Genomic DNA, 23,654 nt, shown 5'->3' on the forward strand with positions numbered 1-23,654 from the left:
AACTTTATTGTTCCTCTCCAACAAGAACAAAGTGGAAACAGGAAAGTCTTGACTCCACCCAGAGTCAAAAAAAGCCCAGTGCCATCGAGCGACCATGACGCTATCCATACACATATTATACTGTACAGTACTGTATCTCATTCTGCCTTCCTAACAAAACTTAACACCATGCCCCTCAGCAGGAGTGGACTACTTTTCTCTTGCTTCGGCCGGTAAAACCACAAACCCACTTTAGGTAAGTGCAGTCTTCTGTTAGCTTAAAGGTAAAGGTAAAGGTACCCCTGCCCGTACGGGCCAGTCTTGACAGACTCTGGGGTTGTGCGCCCATCTCACTTAAGAGGCCAGGGGCCAGCGCTGTCCGGAGACACTTCCGGGTCACGTGGCCAGTGTGACAAAGCTGCATCTGGCGAGCCAGAGCTGCACACGGAAACGCCGTTTACCTTCCCGCTGGTAAGCGGTCCCTATTTATCTACTTGCACCCGGAGGTGCTTTCGAACTGCTAGGTTGGCAGGCGCTGGGACCGAGCAGCGGGAGCGCACCCCGCCGCAGGGATTCGAACCACCGACCTTTCGATCGGCAAGTCCTAGGCGCTGAGGCTTTAACCCACAGCGCCACCTGCGTCCCTCTGTTAGCTTACTTTCATTTATTTTCCTGGTTGGCTCAAGCCATTTTGCTGCCTGAGGCAAAAGGGCAATATGGCGCGCGTAACCCCCTCCCCCCCATTACTCATACAAAAGCCAAGCAGACTGGCAGCTTGGTGAGGGAACAGCATCCCCCCACAGCTCCCCAGAGCAGCAGGTTAGCTTAGGGGGCGCAGGGCAGGCTGTGAGCACCCAGCTCTGTTCTTACCCCTCACCTACTCCATCCATTGCCTCCCTCTGCCTAATAGCAGGACCTTCCCTTAGTTGCCTCAGCCTTTCCCATAACCATATCTAGAGAACTGTCCTTTTTAATTATTTTTATTTCCTTCTGTGCGGCCTTAAAACTAATTTTGAACGTGCGCGTGCTTTACAAGTTAAACTCCCAAGTATTTCAGAGCCTAGTTGGGCCTTCTCACACAGACAGGGGGACGAGGGACTTCCCGCGCCGCTTTCCCGCGCTAACCCAGCAGGGGCCGCTGGTGAGCCGAGCACAAGGGCTGCCTCTCCGGCCGCCTCCAGCCAACGGGGCTGCCTCGGCCTGGGATGGGTCGGCCTGGAGCGCCGCTTTGGGGAAGTGACAAGCGGAGGAGGCTGAGAGCAGCGAGAGAGCGCGCTGGGAGCGGCAGCCACCTCGAGGCAGCCGGCTCCACAACGCAGAACCCCACGAAGGGGAAGGGCAGGGAAGCGGGGACGGGGCAGCAGCAGCACCTCGGCTCAGGATCCCGTGGATGGTGGAGGGCGCGAGGGCAGGCGAGGAGAGCCGGCTCAGGGATGCGGCGGCACCTCCGGCCGCGCGGCTGGGAGAGGAGCCCTTTCCTGCTCCAGCTGCTCTTGTGGCTGCTGCACACGCGGAGCCTGGCGGAGCCCGCAGCCCAAGGTAAGAAGAAGCCAGGCCCCCGACCGCCCAGGCGTCGCCTCTTTCTCGGCGGGGCTGGAGGATGCGCCGGTTGGGGATTTCCTCCCTCCCTCTCCTCCTTTCTTGCTTCTCCTCCTCTGCCTTTGCCTCGGCGGCGCTGCAATTGCCTGACCTCCTGGCTCCTTTCTCTCCGTCCCTCCAAGTTGTTGCTGAGAGAGTTAGGGGGCGGTTTGTCCAAGCTGAGGGTTGCAGGAGAAATTCCGGAGTCTGTAAGGCGCTGGATCCGCCAATCCCGCTTGGATCCAGTGCAGATGAACAGGGGACCCCCCTGGTACACGAAATTCACAGCGGCATTAGGGTGCGAACCCACGCGCGCTCGCACGGGGAAGGGGTTTTCGTGGGGCGCCCCTCCAAATAAGTCTGCTGTGTGGTGAGGGTGATGGATGGTCGGATTCTGAGAACTTGGGGTTTATGGGAGCAAGGATTCAGCCTCTCCCGGAGTGTTAGAGCATAAGAGCCTGTCCGGGCCAGGAGTGTTGCCTCTGGACATGGGCAGAAAGCAGTTTCTCCCAGTGTGGGGAGAAGCGAAAACTAGGGCTTGAGTCCTGGTATGTGTCACTGCAAAAATGAACCTATAAGTCGTTTTATACGCACATACTTCCCTTTCCTACGATGCTCCTTCGTTCAAAGTGCCTCCGCGGTTGCTGACGTTGTGCCTGCTAACTCCGAGTGCCTATAGTTGTTTTCCTGAGGAGCTGAATTGGGTGGGCGTTGCCCCACGCTTAACTTGCAAAACAAGAGGTCCCGGGGCCCCCAGTTCGCTGAGAGTCTCCTCTGCCCAACACCAGATATGTTTGGGGTGGTTGTGTTTACTCAGTGACCGGGTGTGTGTGTGTGTGGAGATACTCTGTACATGCTCAGAAGCAACTCACATTTTCCAACAGCAGGCGCTGAAAACAAAATCTGAGGCTGGAGGACCGTGTCTGCCTGGAGGGGTCTCTCCACTTCGGAGTCGCTGCTGTTCAGGGTTCCTTCGACTTTTCCCGCCTCGTCCTATTCCGTTTGTTTGGCTCTCTCGCCCTCTCGAAGAGCTTTGCCAGGAACCACCCGAGTGTGTCCCCTCAACCCCATCCTCTCTCTCTCTCTTTTGCAAGAGTTTGCATTTTGTTGAATGAAACTGGAGGTCGATGCGTGAATCTGAATAAACAAAAGCCTGGAACTCGGCAGTTGTTTACTTTATTGTTCACCCGTTTTCGCACTTTTGTAGCAGAGCTCAGTGAGATCTGTGCATGCATCTGTAAAGGCCAGCACAGCATCTGCAGAGCCTAATGGTAACTGTTTGGTTAGTCAGGCTGATCTGTGGATTCCTAAGCATTATCTGAATTGGCACTGAAAAGACGAGAAAGCACAATGGCAACATTTAAAGCTAAATTAATAAGGCAAGCCCAGGCCTTACTAATGGCTCCGTGGGAAGCATTTCAGGGCTTCCTTTTATTTCTTTTTTGGGCTGGTACATAATTGAAAGGGATGATGGTTTGCTCCTGTGGATCCATTGGAACTGTTCCTGAAGGATGGGAGGAGGGGAGGTGAAAAGCTGAGAGAGGTGACTGAGGCTGCAGTCCTGACCCCATTTACCTGGGAGTAAGCCTCATTGGCTGAGCTGGGGAATTGGATCATGAGGAAATATATAGCTTGGTCCCCTGATAAGGAGTGTCACCCATAAATATAAGCATGTGCCCTTGGTCACTATCCTTTGTCTCTTCTGTCTGATAATTGCAGGCAGGAACCTATTTTCTTCTCTCCCTCTGTCCCTGTTAGAAGACAATGTACTTGATAACACTGCATAAATAACAGAAATCAGTTAGTACTACCTCAGCCATATCCAACTACTCTTCTAATCATAGTCAATCCTTTCTGTGAATGCTTGATGGGTGAAGTAAGGCTTTCTACTATATGTCACTGAATGTGATTGACAACCTTGGGATTGTTATCTTTTCTGGGTTAATGATGAGCACAAGAGGGTGATTTTATGTATATGCTTTGTATGAGACATTCTTAGACCCTATAGTTATAATATGTGTTTCACACATGCATTAATTAATTGCTATGTGCTTTATGATTGCCAGCTGAATGTGTGAACTAGAAAACATTGCACATGAGGTTGTCTTAGGTCATGTGAAAATCTTATACAGTGGTACCTCTGGTTACATACTTAATTCGTTCCGGAAGTCTGTTCTTAACCTGAAACTGTTCTTAACCTGAAGCACCACTTTAACTAATGAGGCCTCCCGCTGCTGCCACGCCGCCGCCGCCCAATTTCTGTTCTCATCCTGAAGCAAAGTTCTTAACCCAAGGTACTATTTCTGGGTTAGCGGAGTCTGTAACCTGAAGCATATGTAACCTGAGGTACCACTGTATGTGGTGTTAAATTTGTAGTGTCAAACAAAAACATTGATCGCTGGAACTTTTTTCAGGCTTTGCTCTTTCCACAAAACATGGAAAATCAGGATTCTGAAACTTGCAGGGAGTTGAGCACAGTAGGTTTCCCTCTGCAAAAGTTTGACCTCTAGCTGACATATCTCCAGAGGTAGGGTTTTCCATAAAGAGGACACCACCACTAAGAAGGCTCTAACTTAGACCATCATTGTCTAGAGATAGTCTCAAGAGATGGCCTACCTCTAAGGATCAGTGGCTGGACTGTGCCACATTGGTTAAGGCGCTCAGGAAAGTATTTGGGTCCCAAGCTATTTTGGAGCTTAAATATAAACATCCAAACTAGAATCAGAAGCAAAAAGGCAGACAGTGCAGATCACAGATAATAGGTGTAAAAGTCTCAGGAACTGAGTATTCTGCAGCCTCTGAACTGCCCTCAAGGACAGCCCCAAGTAGAGTGTGTTACAGTAATCTAGATGTGAGGTTATCACGGCCCGGAAATAGTCCAGGAATAGCCATATAAGCAAAGTAGATAGCTAGAAATATTCTTAAGGGACTAGTTGCTTGCAAATGTTCTCTGATTCAGCTGAAGTGTGTGCTGGCAACTAACTTTAGTTGCTACAGATTTTTACATTAGGGAGTAAGAAAGAATTTCCTATTTGGGAGGCCATGTGCAATACTGATCTAATATGATTATATATGCATCTTTTAATGTGGAAGGGTGAGTAAAATATCACTTTATTTTGGAAAATACTATGCAGAGAAAAATGTAAAAGCTAATAAGTGGGTGTTTATCTTTTTCTTAAGAATATCTTCTGTGGAATTTTAAGTCTATAATTTATCTTTCTGAAGGCTTAAACATTTAATCCAGTATTTAGATAATGTTCTGCTGAGTTTTTACATTTCACATCACTATCACTCTTCTTGTAAAATACTATAACCAAGCTGTCTCTTAAGAGACAAATTTGGAGAGTTTCCCTGTGATTCCAAGCATTCCTTCATATTTCTTCTGTAAAATATCATTCCAAGTTAGACGGTGCATTGTTATTCTTTTGGAACCAGAGCAGGACTCAGAGATAATAATGTCAATAATTATTTTTCTCTGATGCAGCTTTGCTCTTATGTTACACATGTGAAATTTCTAGCCAGGAGGAAATTGCAACAGGTAGTAACATAAAGTTTATCCAGTTTTATATATATATATATATATATATATATATATATATATATATATATATATATGATGTTTTAAAAAACATTTAATTGTAGTTCTTTAAATTAAATCTTTTAAATAATTCTAGACCCACAGCACTGAAAATACAGCACAAGATATTACAAAATATTTTACTTCTCAATTAGTAAATGTCAAGGAAATAAACAACTATCTGACTTTTAGAAGACATCTGTGATATCTTAGCAGTTTGAAGTTGTTGCTTCTGAAGTTACTCCCATATCACTAAGCTTGTGAATCTTCTCTCCACTTTGTTCATGTGTCTTCCACGTCAGCCAAGTTATGAACAAGCCTTTTCCTTGCACACACAGGCAAACCATAACTAAACTAAAGGTAAAGGTAAAGGTACCCCTGCCCGTACGGGCCAGTCTTGCCAGACTCTGGGGTTGTGCGCCCATCTCACTCAAGAGGCCAGGGGCCAGCGCTGTCCGAAGACACTTCCGGGTCACGTGGCCAGCGTGACATCGCTGCTCTGGCGAGCCAGAGCTGCACACGGAAACGCCGTTTACCTTCCCGCTAGAAAGCGGTCCCTATTTATCTTCTTGCACCCGAGGGTGCTTTCGAACTGCTAGGTTGGCAGGCGCTGGGACCGAACAACGGGAGCGCACCCCGCCGCGGGGATTCGAACCGCCGACCTTTCGATCGGCAAGCCCTAGGCGCTGAGGCTTTAACCCACAGCGCCACCCGCGTCCCCATAACTAAACTAGGAGGCCTCTAATTAAAGTGTGAAGCTCTTGTTACCAGTTTTGGAACAAACCAGGATAGTAAACCATTGTTTGAATTTTGTTTAATACCCTGGTTTGCTCTGAAGCAGGTAACCAGTGTGAAACCAGGAAACTATGGTTAATTGAAGACTTCTGGTTTGCTTGTCCTGTGAAGGGATAAGCAAACGGGTTCCATGTACAGGCAAAAAGCTCATTTGTAAGGACAGTGTTACCTCGGGTTACATATGCTTCAGGTTACTCTGCTAACCCAGAAATAGTACCTCGGGTTAAGAACTTTGCTTCAGCAGGAGAACAGAAATTGTGTAACTGCAGCGCAGCAGCAGCAGGAGGCCCCATTAGCTAAAGTGGTGCTTCAGGTTAAGAACAGTTTCAGGTTAAGAATGGACCTCCAGAACAAATTAAGTTCTTAACCCGAGGTACCACTGTAATGGTTTAGTAAACTGAGATAGGAACACAGGAGTGATGGGTTAGCTGCAGTTTTCCAGTTTAGCTAAGTATATATAATTGTTATACATGGTGGTACATATATGACTGCTTGCTATTATCTATGCAGAAAGGAAGTAGCCATAATATACTCCTTTTGTGATGAACATTTATTGGTTCCATGAGTTGACCCAGACCCATTTTCCCTCCGTAACTTTAGAGTTTCATCTGTTCCATAGATGCATACCTGTCAGTGTTTCAAAATCCCAAACAGGTGGATTTACATGCTTTCTGTTGACCTAAAAATCCATCTGTGAAACTCTCTGTCCCTGACCCCTGAGCTCCTCACCCTTTGACCCAAGGTGAAGGGTAAAGCCAATAAACTGATATGGTATTTTAATAGTTCTGCTAATTCAGATCACATTTGTGTCTTGTTAAAGGTGAAAATAGAAGACAACTTAAAGCACCAACAGTGAATGCTAGTTTAAGATTGTGCTTAGATAGTTTACATTTTTAAAAAAGAAATATATTTCATCTTGCAAACCTTGAGTTCCCTTAATTGCTGGTGACATTGACAGGAAACCTCAAAAGGGGAAACTTCACAGGGGGGACGTGTATTTATTGGAAAGTAGATCGGAACAAAAGAAAACAAGTAGACACATGTCAAATGCTTTAAGGAGGCAACCCAAATATCTTAACAGCTTGTGTTGGCTGGTGCAAGTCTCTCTGCCTCAGCTTTGCAAGGGAGATTGTGAGATCCATAGGCTGTTCAGAAGGAGTTTCAGGGTGAAGATGGGGATTTAATGTGGAAGTAAAAATACCTACCTTGCCAAATTCCCACCTCTTTGAGCTTTGATGGCCTGAGGATTGGTGCAGCAGAGGGTTTTCTACAATTTCTCTTGCTATTACCAGCTTGATTCCTGGTGCTAACACTTAACACTTAATATTAGTGGTAGGGTTCAATTTCTGATCCGTATCCTTTGAGAAAGAAGACAGTGGAAAAGGTGGGTGTGTTGAGATGCCAGTTGACCAGCTTGACCTCGCTGTCTTAGGTGGAGAAACATTTTTTAATCGTTGCTCGGTTAAAATAGAGAGCTGCAAATAAAATGTTTTAAGTGTGTTTTATATGCAATATACAATGTGACACTAGATGGCGATGGTAAGCCTTATGGATAATTCAATGTATTTTGAAAAACCCTTTGAAAAAAGCATTTTCAGAACATTTTGTATGTATGTAGATTCCACCCTAGTCCAACCAGCTGTGATGGTGGTTGAGGATCTAAACTCCTAGTTTTGCATTTGTTTGCCATGATGAAAAGAACATATTTGGTGCACACTGAGGGGGCTTGTGCATGGGCCACACAAAGTCATTTTGCATTGCAGGAGTTTTCTGAACCTATATTCTGTTTGGAGCATTATTTGCCTTGCCTTGTAATAAAAAATAAAAAATCCCCCCACCCATATAGAAGGGATACGGTAAATCATGTTGTACTTGCTGTGGATGTCATCAACAAGGGCAGAAATATGTGAAGAAAGTTATCACACTGGAGTGGATAAAGAAATAAGGAGGTCTTCCCTAAATTTTGAGACTTTTGAGAGTTAACAGCGGGGAACATACCCTCAGGAAAAGAACTGTGCAGACTGTGGACCAATAAGTACACTGTCTCTTCTTTGGAATGTTTTTGGTGTCAAAGGTGGTGTGCCTATATAAGAAAATGAAATTAAAAAAGGTGTTACAGGGCCTCCTTGACAGTCTCTTAGGTAGTACAGTCCTCATCTGAATCTACATTAATAGTTGCCAACCAAAGGGAAAATGGGAACAGACTCAGAGGTTATCTGAGCATAAGGCATGGTGGTGAAGTCACTTTACACAACAAATTTTGGGCACTGTTAATGGTGGCAAAGTGGAAGACAGATCTGGCCACAATCATAGCTGTAACGTTCTTAACAGCAAGGCAGCTCTAGAAGACTGTGAAAAGTTGCATTTGGATTTTTCACCCAGCATGTTTTTGTTCAAACCCTGACCTAGCTCAAGGGTAGGCAACCTAAGGCCCGGGGGACGGATCCAGCTGAATCGCCTTCTAAATCCGGCCCACGGACAGTCCGGGAATTAGCATGTTTTTTACATGAGTGGAATGTGTCCTTTTATTTAAAATGCATCTCTGGGTTATTTGTGGGGCACAGGAATTTGTACATTTTTTCCTCTTCCAAAATATAGTCCGGCCCCCCCACAAGGTCTGAGGGATGGTGGACCGGCCCATGGCTGCAAAAGGTTGCTGACCCCTGACCTTGCTTTTATGTTTACCATCATCAAATCATAGAGTTGGAAGGGACCATGAGGGCAAAGTTGTCCAACCCCTAGCAATGCAGGAAACTTGCCCAATGTGGGGCTTGACCTGAGATTAAAAGCCTCATGCTATACCAACTGAGCTAACTTGTTTGTTCCATTTTTACCCTACCTATTGGGGTGGAATAGTAACTGTTCCTAAGGAAGTATTATCTTCACATGTTACTTTAACAAATGTCTTCTGGGAGGTATGTGCTGATTTATATACTCACAAAAAAGTCTGGGTAACTTAAATTAAACTTTCCCAAGCAAGCGTTAGACATCTGAAGATCACTTGTGAGTACATAAACCTGGAGAAAAAATGCCTTCCCCGAGGTGTGACACTGGATACTGTTCTTTAGAGACAGGCAGAGAAATGCAGTGGCCATTTGAGACCCTAAAAATCTCACAGTTGAAAATGATTCAAAAACCTCTAACTAAAAGCAGGTGCTTGTTGCACAGATGTTATCTTGCATTCCAGGAATATCTATAAAGCTGCCTAATGCAAAATAAAAACAAATAACTGTGAAATCGGTCGAATAAAAGCATATCTCTTGTCAGAGTTAGCAAAGTCGTGTGTTCTCGTTGCTTAAGAAAACTGGTAAACAATGCATTTTTGTCACTTTAAAAGCTATGGATATACTTATTTAGCTATTTTAAATATTCTGGTATTGTAAAGCAGCTGAAATAGAAAGTGATGTTTCAGGCAGAGCTAGGAATCTCCACAACTTTTGAAATACAGTATTCAAAGTATTCTCTACAGTATTCTCTTTGACTTATAGAGTCTTGCATGGCTTGGGACCCCAAGTCCTTGTGGACTGCCCCCGCTGCATGCAAGCTTGCTTAGACCAGGCATGGCCAAATTTGGCCCTCCAGCTGTTTTGGGACTACAATTCCCATCATCCCTGACCACTGGCCCTGTTAGCTAGGGATGATGGGAGTTGCAGTCCCAAAACAGCTGGAGGGCCAAGTTAGGCCATGCCTGACCTAGACCCTAAGATTGCCACCAGGTGGTTCCGTTCAGTCTCATCCCTTCGGTCACAAAGGTTCTCATTGTGGATTGGACAGTGATTTAGGTCATAAGCATATGCAACATGTCTATTTTTACATGCTACCATATTGATGGCCAGCCCTTTGGGCATGTAATAATTATATCAGAATTAACAATGAGGGTTACTTAAATTGACGTTATGGTATTCCCCATTTCCTACAAACTGTAATAAATACTAATTGAATTTTGGGAGACTTAAACAGAATTCAGTTTATTGTAGGGCAGTTATTAAGTAAAATGATGATTTCAATTTTATCAGTCTGGTAGTTTTAATGCACTGCTGTCTGGGACACGTTCCCCCTTTCAAACCCCCTCCCCCTTTGATTCAGTGCTGAATATGTGGTTCATAAAGAACTCTTCCCACCAACACACCCAAATAATATACAGTACTGTACTTTCCCATCATAGAGCCTCCCCATACATTAGTAATTTGCATAGAATTATAGCATACCAATGTCATGATGTTATATATATCTAGGTGTCATGGGTTTATCATGTGATATATTATCCTTAAAAAAACTCCAACCCTTTATAAACTTGAAATCAGACATCAAAGTAATTTGGAGAGCATTTAAAGCTGAGAAGTGATGATGTGAAAAGAGTATTTAACCCTTTAGCTGCCATCCTTTCCCTCTCCCCTTGGTATCTTCCCCCAGGTGCTTAGAGTTTATGAGGATAAATATACCTTTTATTTATCCATCCATTCATTTTTTCTTTCTTATGGAGATTTATATCCTGTTCCTTATTCTCCATTCAGGACAACTAACAATAATGGAAACAAACTGTGAAATACAACGTTCTGCAAATATAATGTAACAAAAACAATATAGTAAAAACAAAGTCACGTGCAAGCATCAGATAAAAAACAAAAATTGGAAAAGTCTGTCTTAACAAAAATGTGTTTTTTTAAATGGTGAAACATCATAAGAAAGTGGATTAGCTGAACCTCATGGGGCAAGAGTTCTGTTTAGGTGCAGCTGTGGTGTGGAGGAGAAGGGCCCTACTCTCATGTCAATCACAATAATGAAAGTGGCTGACCATATCAGGCATCTGCTGCTTGCAAGCAATCTCCACCATCTCCCCTTCTGCTGTTGCCAAACTCTGGGTTTGTATTCCAGTCATGTGCCTCACGCCTTCATATGTCAGTGATGCCAGTTAAGTCAGACCCCTGACTGTTCGGCAAGGCCGTTGATTTTTCCTTTTTTCATTTCTTATGTCTGCAGTTCAAATTCATTGCAGTGCACTTTCCCTCTGCCAGTATTCCCTCAGAGCAGACTTAATGTTGGATAGCCCAGGGCTTTTGAATGACCTTGGAGACTGCAATCTGGACTGTAAGCCTAGAAGTGCTAATTGTGTTTCATATCTGATGTTCATATCCTTCTGTAATAAAACTGGTATCCCATTGAGAGAAGGACCTACTAAGGTATACAGTATTCCATTGGTGCTTTTTCTCTAAGTGATACATCAGGATGATCCTTACAGAAGAGGTGCTTAGTTTTTCTTGTTTAGGATTATGCTGGAACCCTTTGGCTGTATTGCATTATAGCCACTATAGGCTTAGGGATCAACCCTCATAATTCACTGCCTCTTTTCTAAGACACTCTCCCCACCATTTGGCTATTAAAATTTTGTGTGGGTATAGGGAGAAAGCAGCAATTTACCAGCGATGTCCTTTAGAATGGTTTTTGTGTAGTGAAGCTTGGATTCCTTTGACTGGTGAAAAGAGCTGAGAAATGAAGCTCAGTTCTGTGGCCTAAGGGGTTGCAGCAGGAAGCAATTCTTGTGGTGTTAAAGCAGATTGTTTTTGTTCCCTCTTACTTTCATTCCTGAAGCTTTTGTTGTGAAATCTTATACATTGGATGATAATTGGCTAATAGAAGCCAGTCTGCATACTGCATTTTTATGCAAATATAAGCATGTTATAGAATTGCTAATCACTGGAATCTCTGATATTGCAGACATCTGGATAAACCCTGGATGAATTAAAACCTCACTGAGCAAATCCCCATGAGGTTAAGTATGTTGCATTCCAATCTTTCCTCCTGCTGGCTGCAACAACTTGGAGGGTTTTATTTAAGGTTAGGGGTTGCTTGTCTGTATAGAATCTAATATTACATTAAAATATTGTGCCTTTTTATAAAGAGATACAAATTTACAGTAAATTCTAAGGAGACAAAACTGGTAATAGCTTGAACCTGTAGGCCTACTAAGATATATTACCACATTATGGAGTTGCTACATGAGATCAGTGTGGCTCATACACTATCTATAATGACTCTTTGCTATAGCTTTGACTTCTGCTATCATTGGAAGCTATTTTTCATTGCTAGCTTTGCAAGTTCTCTTGTGTTTTCCAAGACTTTTTGATCCTCTAAATGCATTTCACTGAGAACTACATCTGTGTTTTCTTCATCAGCTGTCTGAACAATGGATAGGCTCCCTCCCTGAAACTGCAGCATTAATCCTTATTAATATTGACTCTTGGTGTTCTGCCTTCCCCTTCAGTCACTTAGGATTCTGTGAAGGACAGTGGTGATGTTTCTGGGATTTCAACTGCTCATGCAATGGTCTACTTGCTTGCAAAGAATTACTCTTGTGCCCATAGTGAATACTTAGGTGAGATATTTGGGTTCATTTTTGTTCTGATTATAATTTGTCAGGATGTGTAACATACCATTTCCTCACAGCTTAATGTGTATAATAATGTATTGTACTTTGAGAATCCAGAAGAAAACAATTCCATAATTAAGGAGTACCCATGGAATATGTCCACCCTCTTTCTTCCTCCTCCTGTGCTATCTTACGTTAGGCTTAGGCCACTGTAGGCTAGTAATGAGGCAGTACAGTGGTACCTTGGGTTAAGTACTTAATTCGTTCTGGAGGTCTGTTCTTAACCTAAAACTGTTCTTAACCTGAAGCACCACTTTAGCTAATGCGGCCTCCTGCCGCTGCCGTGCCGCCGGAGCATGATTCCTGTTCTCATCCTGAAGCAAAGTTCTTAACCTGAAGCACTATTTCTGGGTTAGTGGAGTCTGTAACCTGAAGCGTATGTAACCTGAAGCGTATGTAACCTGAGGTACCACTGTACAATTTTTGCACAGGGGACCTTACCACCTCAGGTTTCATGTAGGGTTGTGCATAAAAAATATATAATTTAAGAACTGGCCACTTCGAAATGAATACTTAAACTGTCTTTGCTGAACTGAAGAGATGAGCTTTGTTACATCCTTTGATCAACTGAATTTGTTCAGCTGTTTCTAAGCAACTATTATACCAAGCCAGTTGCAAGGTAAAGTGATTGAGATTGGTTCACATGGTGCCAAAAGACCATTTCAACCATTTTTAGAGCCAAATCTAATAAAATGCCCAGAATAAGAACAGCAGGTTTCCAGTGAGGGAGATTGCAAGCAGTGTGCCTACATGGCATCCAACCCCCCACCCCACCCCGCCGCTTATTGCCAAGTCTGTGAAGAGCCCATTTTTCAAACCATGGTTTATTGTCAGTTCTGCTGCTCTTGGAATTACTTCAGATAATCCCATAAGATGATAAAAAGACCTAAGGGTAACAATCCTGTCTTTCTAAGTAAGGGGATTACGGGTGTATCTATTAAATGTAATTATTTAAGAGGTTAAACTTACACATGTTACCTGTCAAAGCAAGTGTTAGAACTATTTGGATCTTTAAGAGAATGCATATGTTACACCTTCAAAGCTCTTATTTTTGTTCTGCTTTTATATAAATGTAACTTTCTCTTTAAAGACATGGTTGAAGTGGAAAAACTGCTCATGATCTTAAGTATGTGATGCTAACTTATCTTGAATTCTTTCCTTTCAGTTGGCAATGGAAAGATCTGATATTATCCCCTTGTCAAGTGAAATTTAAATTCCCCCTCCCCATTTTTTCATACTTTGAAAGGACTGCAGTGGAGACTCTTAATGAGCTGGCCAGATTTCAATAGTTGTGTGGTGTATAATTTTCATCCTGGGAACTAATTTCTTATGTCTGTAATGTTTAGAGTGTTAGTTTAGTCATGGGAAACCCAAAAATCTTTCTCACCTACAAAGCTCACTAGGTGATAGGCATGATTTACCGTAACAGCCACTGTCCCCTCCACCACTTGACCCAAAAAGGGAATATTCACCACTGGATGGTAGGTGTTCGGCTCCTGACAGTTCAGGGAGAGCTTTAGCATACCAACATCCCTTTCAAGGTCATCATTACCACCTTCTGTAAGCAAGGTGCATTTACAATTCCCTGGCCATACTCAGTCAATCCCTTCAAGCTACTTCGTAGAAGCCAAGATGAGCAGGGGTGGGTTGACCTCCTTCAAGTGCCTTGTCAACATAATCTGGCCATAAGAACTGAAACTGATCCCTTGTACAGTACTAAGACCTTGGACACTTTGCATATTGCAACTCCAGCACCATCAAGTTAATAGTAAATATGAGCAACTTTTGTCCTCAAAGTTCCTTGCAGCTTTTGTCACAATTGACCTCAGAAAGTTCTGTTGTCCCAGAAGATAGACTGGGACAAACCAGCTGCTTCACTATTCTGAAAAGTTCAGCCGGATGTCAACTTGAGGGTGCAGTGGTGGCAGGAAAGTAGGCTTGATTATGCACACTCATGACTGGGGTGGGTGGACTTTGGTAATATGTCACCCTGAATGAGGACAAAATTTGGTGCACCCCTAATAACTATTATTTTCATGCTCTGCTCCCTCTTGCCTTCTGTTCTGTGTCCCCTCAGCTTGGAGCTCTTTGCAGGGGAAGCCCCCACACCACCCTAAATCCAATGTTGGCTCAGTGATATTCACTATGAAAGCCATTCTGCCTGTGCTGCAGTCATGATCCAAGTCTTCAGCTCCTCAGAATACCAAGGAGCAATTCTAGAAGGCCAATGCCAGGCAAGCCCCTCTGGAGCAGGCAGGCAACAATTGGGGTGGCACCACCCAAAGGGCCCTCTCACGGCTCTCACCTCCTCAACTTAAATTCACCCACTGCACCTTCTTTTTCTGTTTGTTTGCTTTTATTCCATGACCATAAAAGACATGTTGCATGCACAGTTATCACCTGACTTCCGACAATAATAATACTTGGAGTGAGCAACGTGGAAGAAGTGGCTGGATATAGTCTAGTTACCCCAAAGTCACCTTAGCTCCTATTTAATTCCCTCCCCCTTAATTGTTCTGCTCTTGCTAGAGGAGAGTTCACATTCTGTGGAAATATTACCTTAAAAAATCAGTTTGAGATTTTGTCTTCTCTGTTCTAAGAACAGCAGAGTCAACCAGGTGTCCATAATCAGTCTAGACATGCAGTCTAGTTTTAAATCTGGGTTTTCAACATTTTAAAGTACTGGTTGGTCCAGGAAGGGAGATACAGTCTGTACAGTATATCCAAATAATGTCTACTAAAACAACATACAGTTAATGCAAACTTGAAAGAAGTATTTTTTTAAATGACCTATATCTCTAAAAAATTATTTCATAAGTCACATATTTATGGTGGAACAAGTGGATAGTATTCTAAATGTTGTTGTGCTTTATTCTTTAAAGGGGGGGGAGATGATAGAAAAACCAAACCCAAGTTATTTTAATTCAGGGAATTTGCTCTCCTGAATGGGAAATGGTTGCTTTCTTTGCTTGTCTGTGTGGCCTTTTTGTTTATACTGGCTTGCTCACAATTTGTTCAGTGAAAAGATTCATTTTAGTCCGCAAAAATGTGTTTGTTGACTATAGCCTTGAGGTTATTTCTGCATCCTTTTGAGTTTTCATGGTTTTGTTCAAAGTAAAATGGTTTTATTGTGTTTCAAAGTGATGATTATTCATACAGTATTGCACAATTTATGGGTAGTCCCTGTCTGAGAACCCATCTGTCCTGTGAAATTCAATGTTTAGGATCCTGTATTAAGCGGTACTTAGCTGATTAATGTTTTTCAATTTGTCAAGACTTTGAAGGAATACAGTAGTTATTAAAAATATTGAAACTCAGAGGACGGGGGGAAATTAGGACACCTGTGATGAGATATTCTGACAACTTTGTTAGGTCTGTGTCAGCCCCTTGGCCTACAGTGTCCCTTACTAGCAACACCGAACAAATCACAAGTTTCAGACATGACCTCACCACCAAGTTACCAATGCTTTGCTAATAGAATTCTCCATTGTGGCGCCTCTGTTGACCCACTGCAGAAGTTGCACGTTTGAGCCTATCTCATGTGATATCTTGAATGTTTGAAGCCTTGGTCTGATTTAATTTATAGTATTTTGGAAGGAGTATACTGAAAACTAGGTAAATCCATTATCATCTTTGTAGTCTAAGGCTAAATAGCATTTACATACACACTTACCTGGAAATAAGCTTCTGTAACACATTAGGACTAACTTCTGAGTAAACACGCATTGGATGACATTGTAATGTCTCCTATTATGTTTCTCTCATGGGCAGATATGACAGTGCAAATGCTGAAGGCTGAGGTGTAATAAAGTAATATGTTAACTTTGAGGCCTGTTAAATCTCTAGGTTGTTTTGTAACCAGATATCTCCCCCCTCCCCCTTTGTGTCACTGTTCATCTTTTATGACACCGTCAACCATTTTGCAAAATATATGCCCCTGGGAGAATCCTTCCATAGTGTGTGTTTCGGGTTGGATTGCTATCCAAATCACTGTGACTTTCTTTGCTGAGCATAAGTGACAACTTTCATGCCAATAATGTATATTTTATGCTGTGGCGGATGAAGAACAGCAGCCGTTTTCTAAGCTTTCATCTTCTTGTGTAATGCATCTGAGCCCGAAACATGCGGTCACCAGATGAACATTGATCCCTGGCCAGGATTTTGTTTTGTTTTGTTTTTGCTTTTGAAGCTTTGTTTCCTCTGTGAGGGGTGAATAGTTACAAGGGGTTTAGTAAACAGAGTATATCTCTCTTTACACATACTACACTTACAGGTTTACAATTGGGATTTTACTTCCTTCTGAGTAGACAATAAGATTCGGCTGCAAACGTCTGCTGTACCCCACCTTTCCTCCAAGGATCTCAAGGCAACATTTTATTTTCACAGCTACTGTGCAAAGATAGATTAGTTGGGCCAAGAGATAACGACTGGCAACAAGGTCACCCAGTGAGCTCTATGGGTGAGTGGGGATATGAAACCGGGCTGTGAGTCTGATGTGCTAACAGTGTATCACACTGACTTTGGATATCTTGTATTTCTAAAAATGACTGCATCTGATAATAACTGCACCTGATATTTTATGTTTCATTTTATTTGGGAGCTCAAGCTCTTTGAAATCTAAGCATGCACACCCTTGGAATTCCCAAACAATGTTTCCCTGGTTTTTCTTTTTGAGTGCTAAAGAAAACTGAGGTCTAACCATGCCAGGTTAGAGTGGATGCCTTATCGTCCTGCCTATTCACCAAGTTGACCTTCACATAGTTATGCAGGACACTGCTATGGATTTAGCAGTGGGCAGCCCACTTTTATAGGTAGTTTGTACAGTTCATTATATGTGCAAAGATACAGGGGCTTTTGTTTTTAGTAGACTACAAGCTAAAACAAAGTCTGTGTGACAAAGAGGATTAAAAAGGCAAATGTGACAGGACTTACCGTATTTTTCGCTCTATAAGACACACCAGACCATAAGACGCACCTAGTTTTTGGAGGAGGGAAACAAGAAAAAAATAATTCTGAATCTCAGAAGCCAGAACAACAAGAGGGATCGCTGTGCAGCGAAAGCAGCGATCCCTCTTGCTGTTCTGGCTTCTGGGATAGCTGCACAGCCTGCATTCGCTCCATAAGACGCACACACACTTCCCCTTACTTTTTAGGAGGGAAAAAGTGAGTCTTATAGAGCAAAAAATACGGTATTGGGCTGCTGTACTCATTTATTGTAACAAAGCTGTAAATAAAAAGTGGGACGCGGGTGGCGCTGTGGGTAAAACCTCAGCACCTAGGGCTTGCCAATCGCATGGTCGGCGGTTCGAATCCCCACGGCAGGGTGAGCTCCCGTCTTTCGGTCCCAGCTCCCAGCTCCTGCCCACCTAGCAGTTCAAAAGCACCCCTAAGTGCAAGTAGATAAATAGGTACTGCTTTATAGCGGGAAGGTAAACGGCGTTTCCGTGTGCTGCGCTGGTGCTGGCTCGCCAGAGCAGCTTCATTACGCTGGCCACATGACCTGGAAGTGTCTCCGGACAGCGCTGGCCCCCAGCCTCTTTAAGTGAGATGGGCGCACAACCCTAGAATCGGACACGACTGGCCCGTACGGGCAGGGGTACCTTTACCTTTATCTAGATAAATAAATAAATAAGGCAAATGTGATTATGGCTTGCATCAACAGAAGTATAGTATCCAGATCATGAAACATAGTGGTATCATACCATACAGTGGTACCTCGGGTTACAGACACTTCAGGTTACAGACGCTTCAGGTTACAGACTCCGCTAACCCAGAAATAGTACCTTGGGTTAAAAAATTTGCTTCAGGATGAGAACAGAAATCACGCAGCGGCGGTGCGGCGGCAGTGGGAGGGCGCATTAGCTAAAGTGGTACCTCAGGTTAAGAACAGTTTCAGGTTAAGAACGGACCTCCAGAACGAATTAATTTCTTAACCCGAGGTACCACTGTATTCTGCTTTTTATCACATCTCACGTGGTGTACTGTGTGCAGTACACAGCTGCTCAAGAAGTATATTAACAAAACTGGAATGTGTCCAGAACAGGGTATCAAAGATGATGAGTTGTCAAGAGAACAAGATGAAAGGTTGAAGGGCTTGAGTACAGTTACCCCCAACAGGTAATTAAGAAGTAAGATGATAGACATCTTCAAATATTCAAAGGACTGCCAAATATGTGATGGAGATACTTTGTTTGCTGTTGCTTCAGAAGGTAGGACCCAAGCCAAAGTGTTCAAATTATGAGAAAAGAGGATTTCGACTAAACAGAAGAACTTCCTAAAGGTAAGAATTGTTTCCCAGTGGAACAGGATGCATTGAAAGGTAGTGGACTCTGCTTCTTTATAGGTTTTAAGAAAACGCTAGATGCCTCCCATTAGGGGTGTTATAGCAGTGGTTGCAAGAAGCCAAGGATAGCTGTTGGTGGTTGTGCTTTGTTAGTACCATCCCAGTTTGGTTGTAACATACAGCTAAGTTTTATGACTTGTTGCTTCCACTTGTGCCAGGACAGGACCAAAGCATGTTGCTCGATTGTGGTAAACCATTAACTCTGGTTTATTGTGATGTGTGAATGGGGTCTGCCTGAAGTAGTATGGTCCACACAGATTTAGCACCTCTTTGAAAACTAGACATAGTTCTTGCACTACAAAGCTGTGTAATGGCAGGGGCTGAGTGTCAGTAACTGCTAGGGATGATGGCAGTATACTGTGTCCAGTACTGGAAGTTGAATGTCTCAGCATACCAGTTGTTGGAGAGCACAAGTGGGGAGGTTTTTGTTGCACTCATATCCTTCTTGTGGGCTTCCAGATGTGAGGGCACTTGGTGCATTAACTCATAGCATCCAACACACAACCCTCTGATAAAACATTTATGCATCCATCTAATTCCTCATTATCTACAGTAGAGGACTGAAAATCCGGCAAACTGAGTTCTCCTTCCAGGCCTGTCATTGGCTTGCTATGTGACCTTGGCTAAGTTTCTTGCTTCCTCATTTGTAAAATGGGCACTAATAATATTTATCCACCTGTGCAACACACTTTCACATCCTTGAATCTATGAAAGGTGCTTCTGTATAAGAAACACAAGGCAGCATTATTAATAATTTCACATGGAGAAAAAACTTAATGACTATATGGGGCAGGTTAACGGTTTATTTCGCAAATAGGCAAAATGTTTTAGCAGAGAACAACATGGTCTTGCCTTTGTAAAGGAAAAGGTTTAAACTAGGCAAAAATGAACAAAATAGATGGAAATCCTGTTTCTTCTTGTCTCCAGTTATTACTTTTGAATATTTATTTTACATGATTTAGTGGCCATGAAATATTATGGACCAGCAATCAGTAGAAGTCTTTTACATTTTTCTCTAGAGGAGGAGGAGGATCTGTACTGCAGACTTATTAAAAGTTCAGCTGACTGAGCGGGGCAGGAGAGTGTTTTGAGAGAGAAAAGATGAATGCTTGGATCCTAAATTGCTTCTCCTTTTACATAAAGTACATGTGTGATTTCTACAAATTCCTCACACCGTATCCTACACCTTTCTTGAGAATCCTCCAACTCCTAGGAGCAGATTTTTGTGGGGGCACAGGAAGGGGAAAGCTGTGTTTCATTAATGTGAATTTTGTTCTTTTCATAGAAAGTTAGGATCCAAGCCAGTGTGTTTGTGCATGTGCATATATCTCACTAGCCTCACATATTTATTATTTAATCATTAATTATTATTACTATTAGTTCAATATATATTCTCCCCTTCTTCCCAAAGGAGCTAATACATATATGTGCTCATGTATACATATAAATATCCTAAACACGTGACTAAAATTGTGTGGCATGCTGGCCTTTGCTAGGACCTTGAAGGTTGTATTTTCACTCCTTATTGCTATAAGGTTTAGATTCTAGCAGAGGCTATGCATTACGGTATATCAGTGCTGGAAGAATTAACCGTCTTTCAAGCACCCAAATGAGAAGGCACTTACTTGCATGCAGTTGGTAAGATTAACTACTCTTAAAATTATAATTTTATTTTGATGGAGGGATTGTGCATGTGGAAAGAGGACATTAAAATGAATTTTCTGACTGGTCCTACACCTGCTTACTTGGAAGTGGTTCTACTGTATTAAGTAGAGTTCCAGTTAAGTGAGCTTAGGATGGAAGCCCAAATTTGTAAAGATGGAAAAAAGAATTGTACTAATAAAGTGTACACATGATACTTATAATGGTCATTGGAGTTCTGTTTGTAATGGTTCATGCAGGTATATGAAATTGGACTTTATAAGTGTCACATATTGCATCATGGTGAATTTGAAACATCAATCTAAATGTTGGCAGAGAGAATTGCCCATGCCTGGCTTGTTAATTCGTCAGCAAAGATCATGACTTTATATGTCTACCCTATGCATTTGTTCATAAAGATTCATGATGCATTAATTGCCTTAATCTAGAGGGTGGTGCAAAATGTGTATGAACGATTTAGGCTGATCATTAATTTAGTTTCCTTCTGATTTTCTTAGAGCTTTATGTTCCTTAAATGCTGTCAGTGTTTTGGAAAGCTCACATTTGACCACTGTAAATTGGTTTATATTTCCAGCACGGCAGTTATTTAATTTCCTGTTGGAAGTCTACATATGTTGAGGCTGTTTACAATTTGGCAAGGTCCCAGAAGAGTCTATGGTATCATTACCATGCTGTGTAGTTTGTTGGAGGCTTTACTTATTAAGGGTCCTATCAGTACTGAGGACTGAATTTTATAAAGCTCTCCTACAATATAAGGGAGTCAAAGTGAGGACAATGTGTGTAGTTTTTTTTAAAAAAAACATACTTTCCCCAAGTTATGACATCATTTTTAATCTTTATTGGCTTTTCCTTCCAATTAAATGAGATATTAATACTACATGGCCAAGATTCTAGATTTCATTTTGACACAGCATGACAGAGCTCACAGACCAAATGTCTGTAGCAACTTTCAAAACATGTTGTGTATCGGTTCTCAATTCCAGCATCCTGTAATTCGCCACACTGTAGGTCTAAGACTCAGATTGTCTCACATGCTTATCTTATCAAGTAAGTTCACCTCTTTAAGAATCACTAATGTGACACTGCTGTGGGTGTGACTCTGTACAAGACTTGGGAGCTATTTTTGAAGCTCAGGTTCTCCTCTACATATTTATTGAATGCATCTAGATGCAGCCATTCTCAACCTGTGGGTCCCCAGATGTTGTTGAACTACAACTCCCATCACCCTAGCTAGCAAGGCCAGAGCTCAGGGATGATGGGAGTTGTAGTCCAACAACATCTGGGGACCCACAGGTTGTGAACAGCTGATAGAGGCTGGCGTTATATTTCCTTTCCAGCCCTCCACATCTCTAGTGTGCCTGTGTGTATATTTGTCTCCAGACAATTGGGAACCCTGAGTTTCTGCTCCTTGGAGACATTCATGAACACACAGCAGACATACTTAAGAGTCCACATATGGTGAGGTACAATGCCTGCCACTTGCCCTCAATTTCTTCCTGGGTGGGTGGAGATCCAAAATCTTGACTTGCATGATCTGACCAAGTGAGCATCAGAATGTTCTATCCTTGTGGTACAGATGAGAACTTAGATTTGCCAGTAGCTAAGACACAACTGAAAGACAGCTTTACACAAAGGAGTGTTGATATTAATGTCAGCATTTCACTCCTCCATTGCTGGATGTGTGATTGTTACATCACATGTCTGTGTATGCTTTCTAGGCTTGGAAAATGTAAGAACAGAAACTGGTCTTATCTCTCTTCCGCTGTACTGGACTTCTGTACTTTTCTCTCTCTCTCTCTCTCTCTCTCTCTCTCTCTCTCTCTCTCTCTTGGAGAAGAAGTGAAAGGACGCCATGATTGCTTTGTCCTGTATATATTGCTTAATAAATACTTAGAATGCACACACTCATGCTCCATGATCGTTTCTGCTATACTCTGCTGAGCGTGCACATATCATTTGATATTTGTTGCTGGTGTGCACCAGGACTGATTTGTGAACGTCCCAGGCTGCGCTTCATCAGGAAGACGCCCGGAGAGGTCTGTCTCATTCCGGGGTCTGTGTGTGCCCCCCAGGCGTGTTCCAACAATTAATACTTCAAATTGCATGCAGTCACTAAAACCTTTTTTAAAGTTACATCTTGTTCTGATCATATTGATATATCACCCAGCTCTAGCTATTAACTATAACAAGAATATTAATTTACCCTCCCTTTTTGCTTTGCTGGTGACGGCACAGATTGAAGTTGAGATCAGTGTGGAACACTTGGGAAAATACATTTAAATGTATTTGGGGTGAGTAAATTGATAGTATATCAGTAGCAAGATTTTAACTTTGTTTTAACAAGATTGAACTGTAACACTGAACCTAAAATAAGGAGGCAACAATTCACAGTTTACTTTGTAATTATGGATATAGTTTATTTTATTTATTATTAAATTTATATTCTGCCCTTTGTCCTAGAAGAGCCCAATTGCAGACATTAAGTTATAAATAAGTAAAAACATATTTAAAACATCTTAAAAACAATTACACTACAGACTCTAGAATAAACTGTGAATTGGCACTATCTCCTCTGGAAGAAATTCTGAAAATAGCTTCCAATCAAAAATGTGCAAGACAAAAAAAGATGTTCTCAGCAACACTTCAAAACACAGCCTCAGGCTTGCTGCATCATTTGTAGAATTTTATATGGTGATCATATGCATACTCAAACAAAATCAGTTACATTTAAAAATAAGTTGGACCTGCTTTCAAAATAATTAGTTTTAGGATCCAAGTTGGAGGCTATACAACTAAATGAAGTAAAAAAAAAAAAGAACTTCTTTTGTTTCCTGCATGTTTTGCTTCTTAGATAATAGCATCAGCTCTGTTTCTCAGCTTCCACTTCTTCCCCACAGGAGATGCAGACTTTAAGGTGTGAAGAAGAGTTAATTAAGAAACAGGATTCTGCTTTTCTTTGTAATTTTTTAAGCACAGAAACTCCTCTACCTGTAATGCTTACCTATATGTACTTATCTGGCTACTATCATCCAGTGTCTTTTTAAGCTTGAGAAAGGATCTTTTTACGGCGCAGGAGGAGGAAGTTGAAACGCCTGCTACAGAAGAAATGGCAGCTGGAGGAACTGATCCAGTCTTGAAACAAATTTTGGAACAATTGGCACTTTTGAATAAGAAGGTGGACGATCAGTCATCTAAAATTGATAGAGCTACATCTACTATCAGCAAGTTAACAGATCAGGTTTCGCAGCACACCCAGGCTATTGAGAAACTGCAAGGAGCTACGGCGGAGAACT

The 23,654-nt window shown here is 42.3% G+C and overlaps 1 protein-coding gene across 2 annotated transcripts in view; it reads left to right on the forward strand.

Annotated features, from left to right (window-relative positions):
• Window positions 1-128: 128 nt before the first annotated feature.
• The window catches only part of ROR1 (receptor tyrosine kinase like orphan receptor 1), a 163,520-nt gene continuing 139,994 nt past the window's right edge, over window positions 129-23,654 (forward strand). Inside the window, exon 1 of one of the 2 annotated variants that reach the window (XM_081915708.1) lies at window positions 129-235. Coding sequence is in view for 1 of the 2 variants with exons in the window: in XM_081915706.1 (XP_081771832.1) it covers window positions 1,185-1,518 (334 nt within the window). In the remaining variant the exon portion in view is untranslated. Of the gene's footprint in view, window positions 236-916; window positions 1,519-23,654 lie in introns of those variants that run through there. The other variant, XM_081915706.1, reaches the window with a different exon arrangement.

This window comes from Podarcis melisellensis (genome assembly GCF_964234715.1).
Source record: "Podarcis melisellensis genome assembly, chromosome: 6".
NCBI lineage: Eukaryota > Metazoa > Chordata > Lepidosauria > Squamata > Lacertidae > Podarcis > Podarcis melisellensis.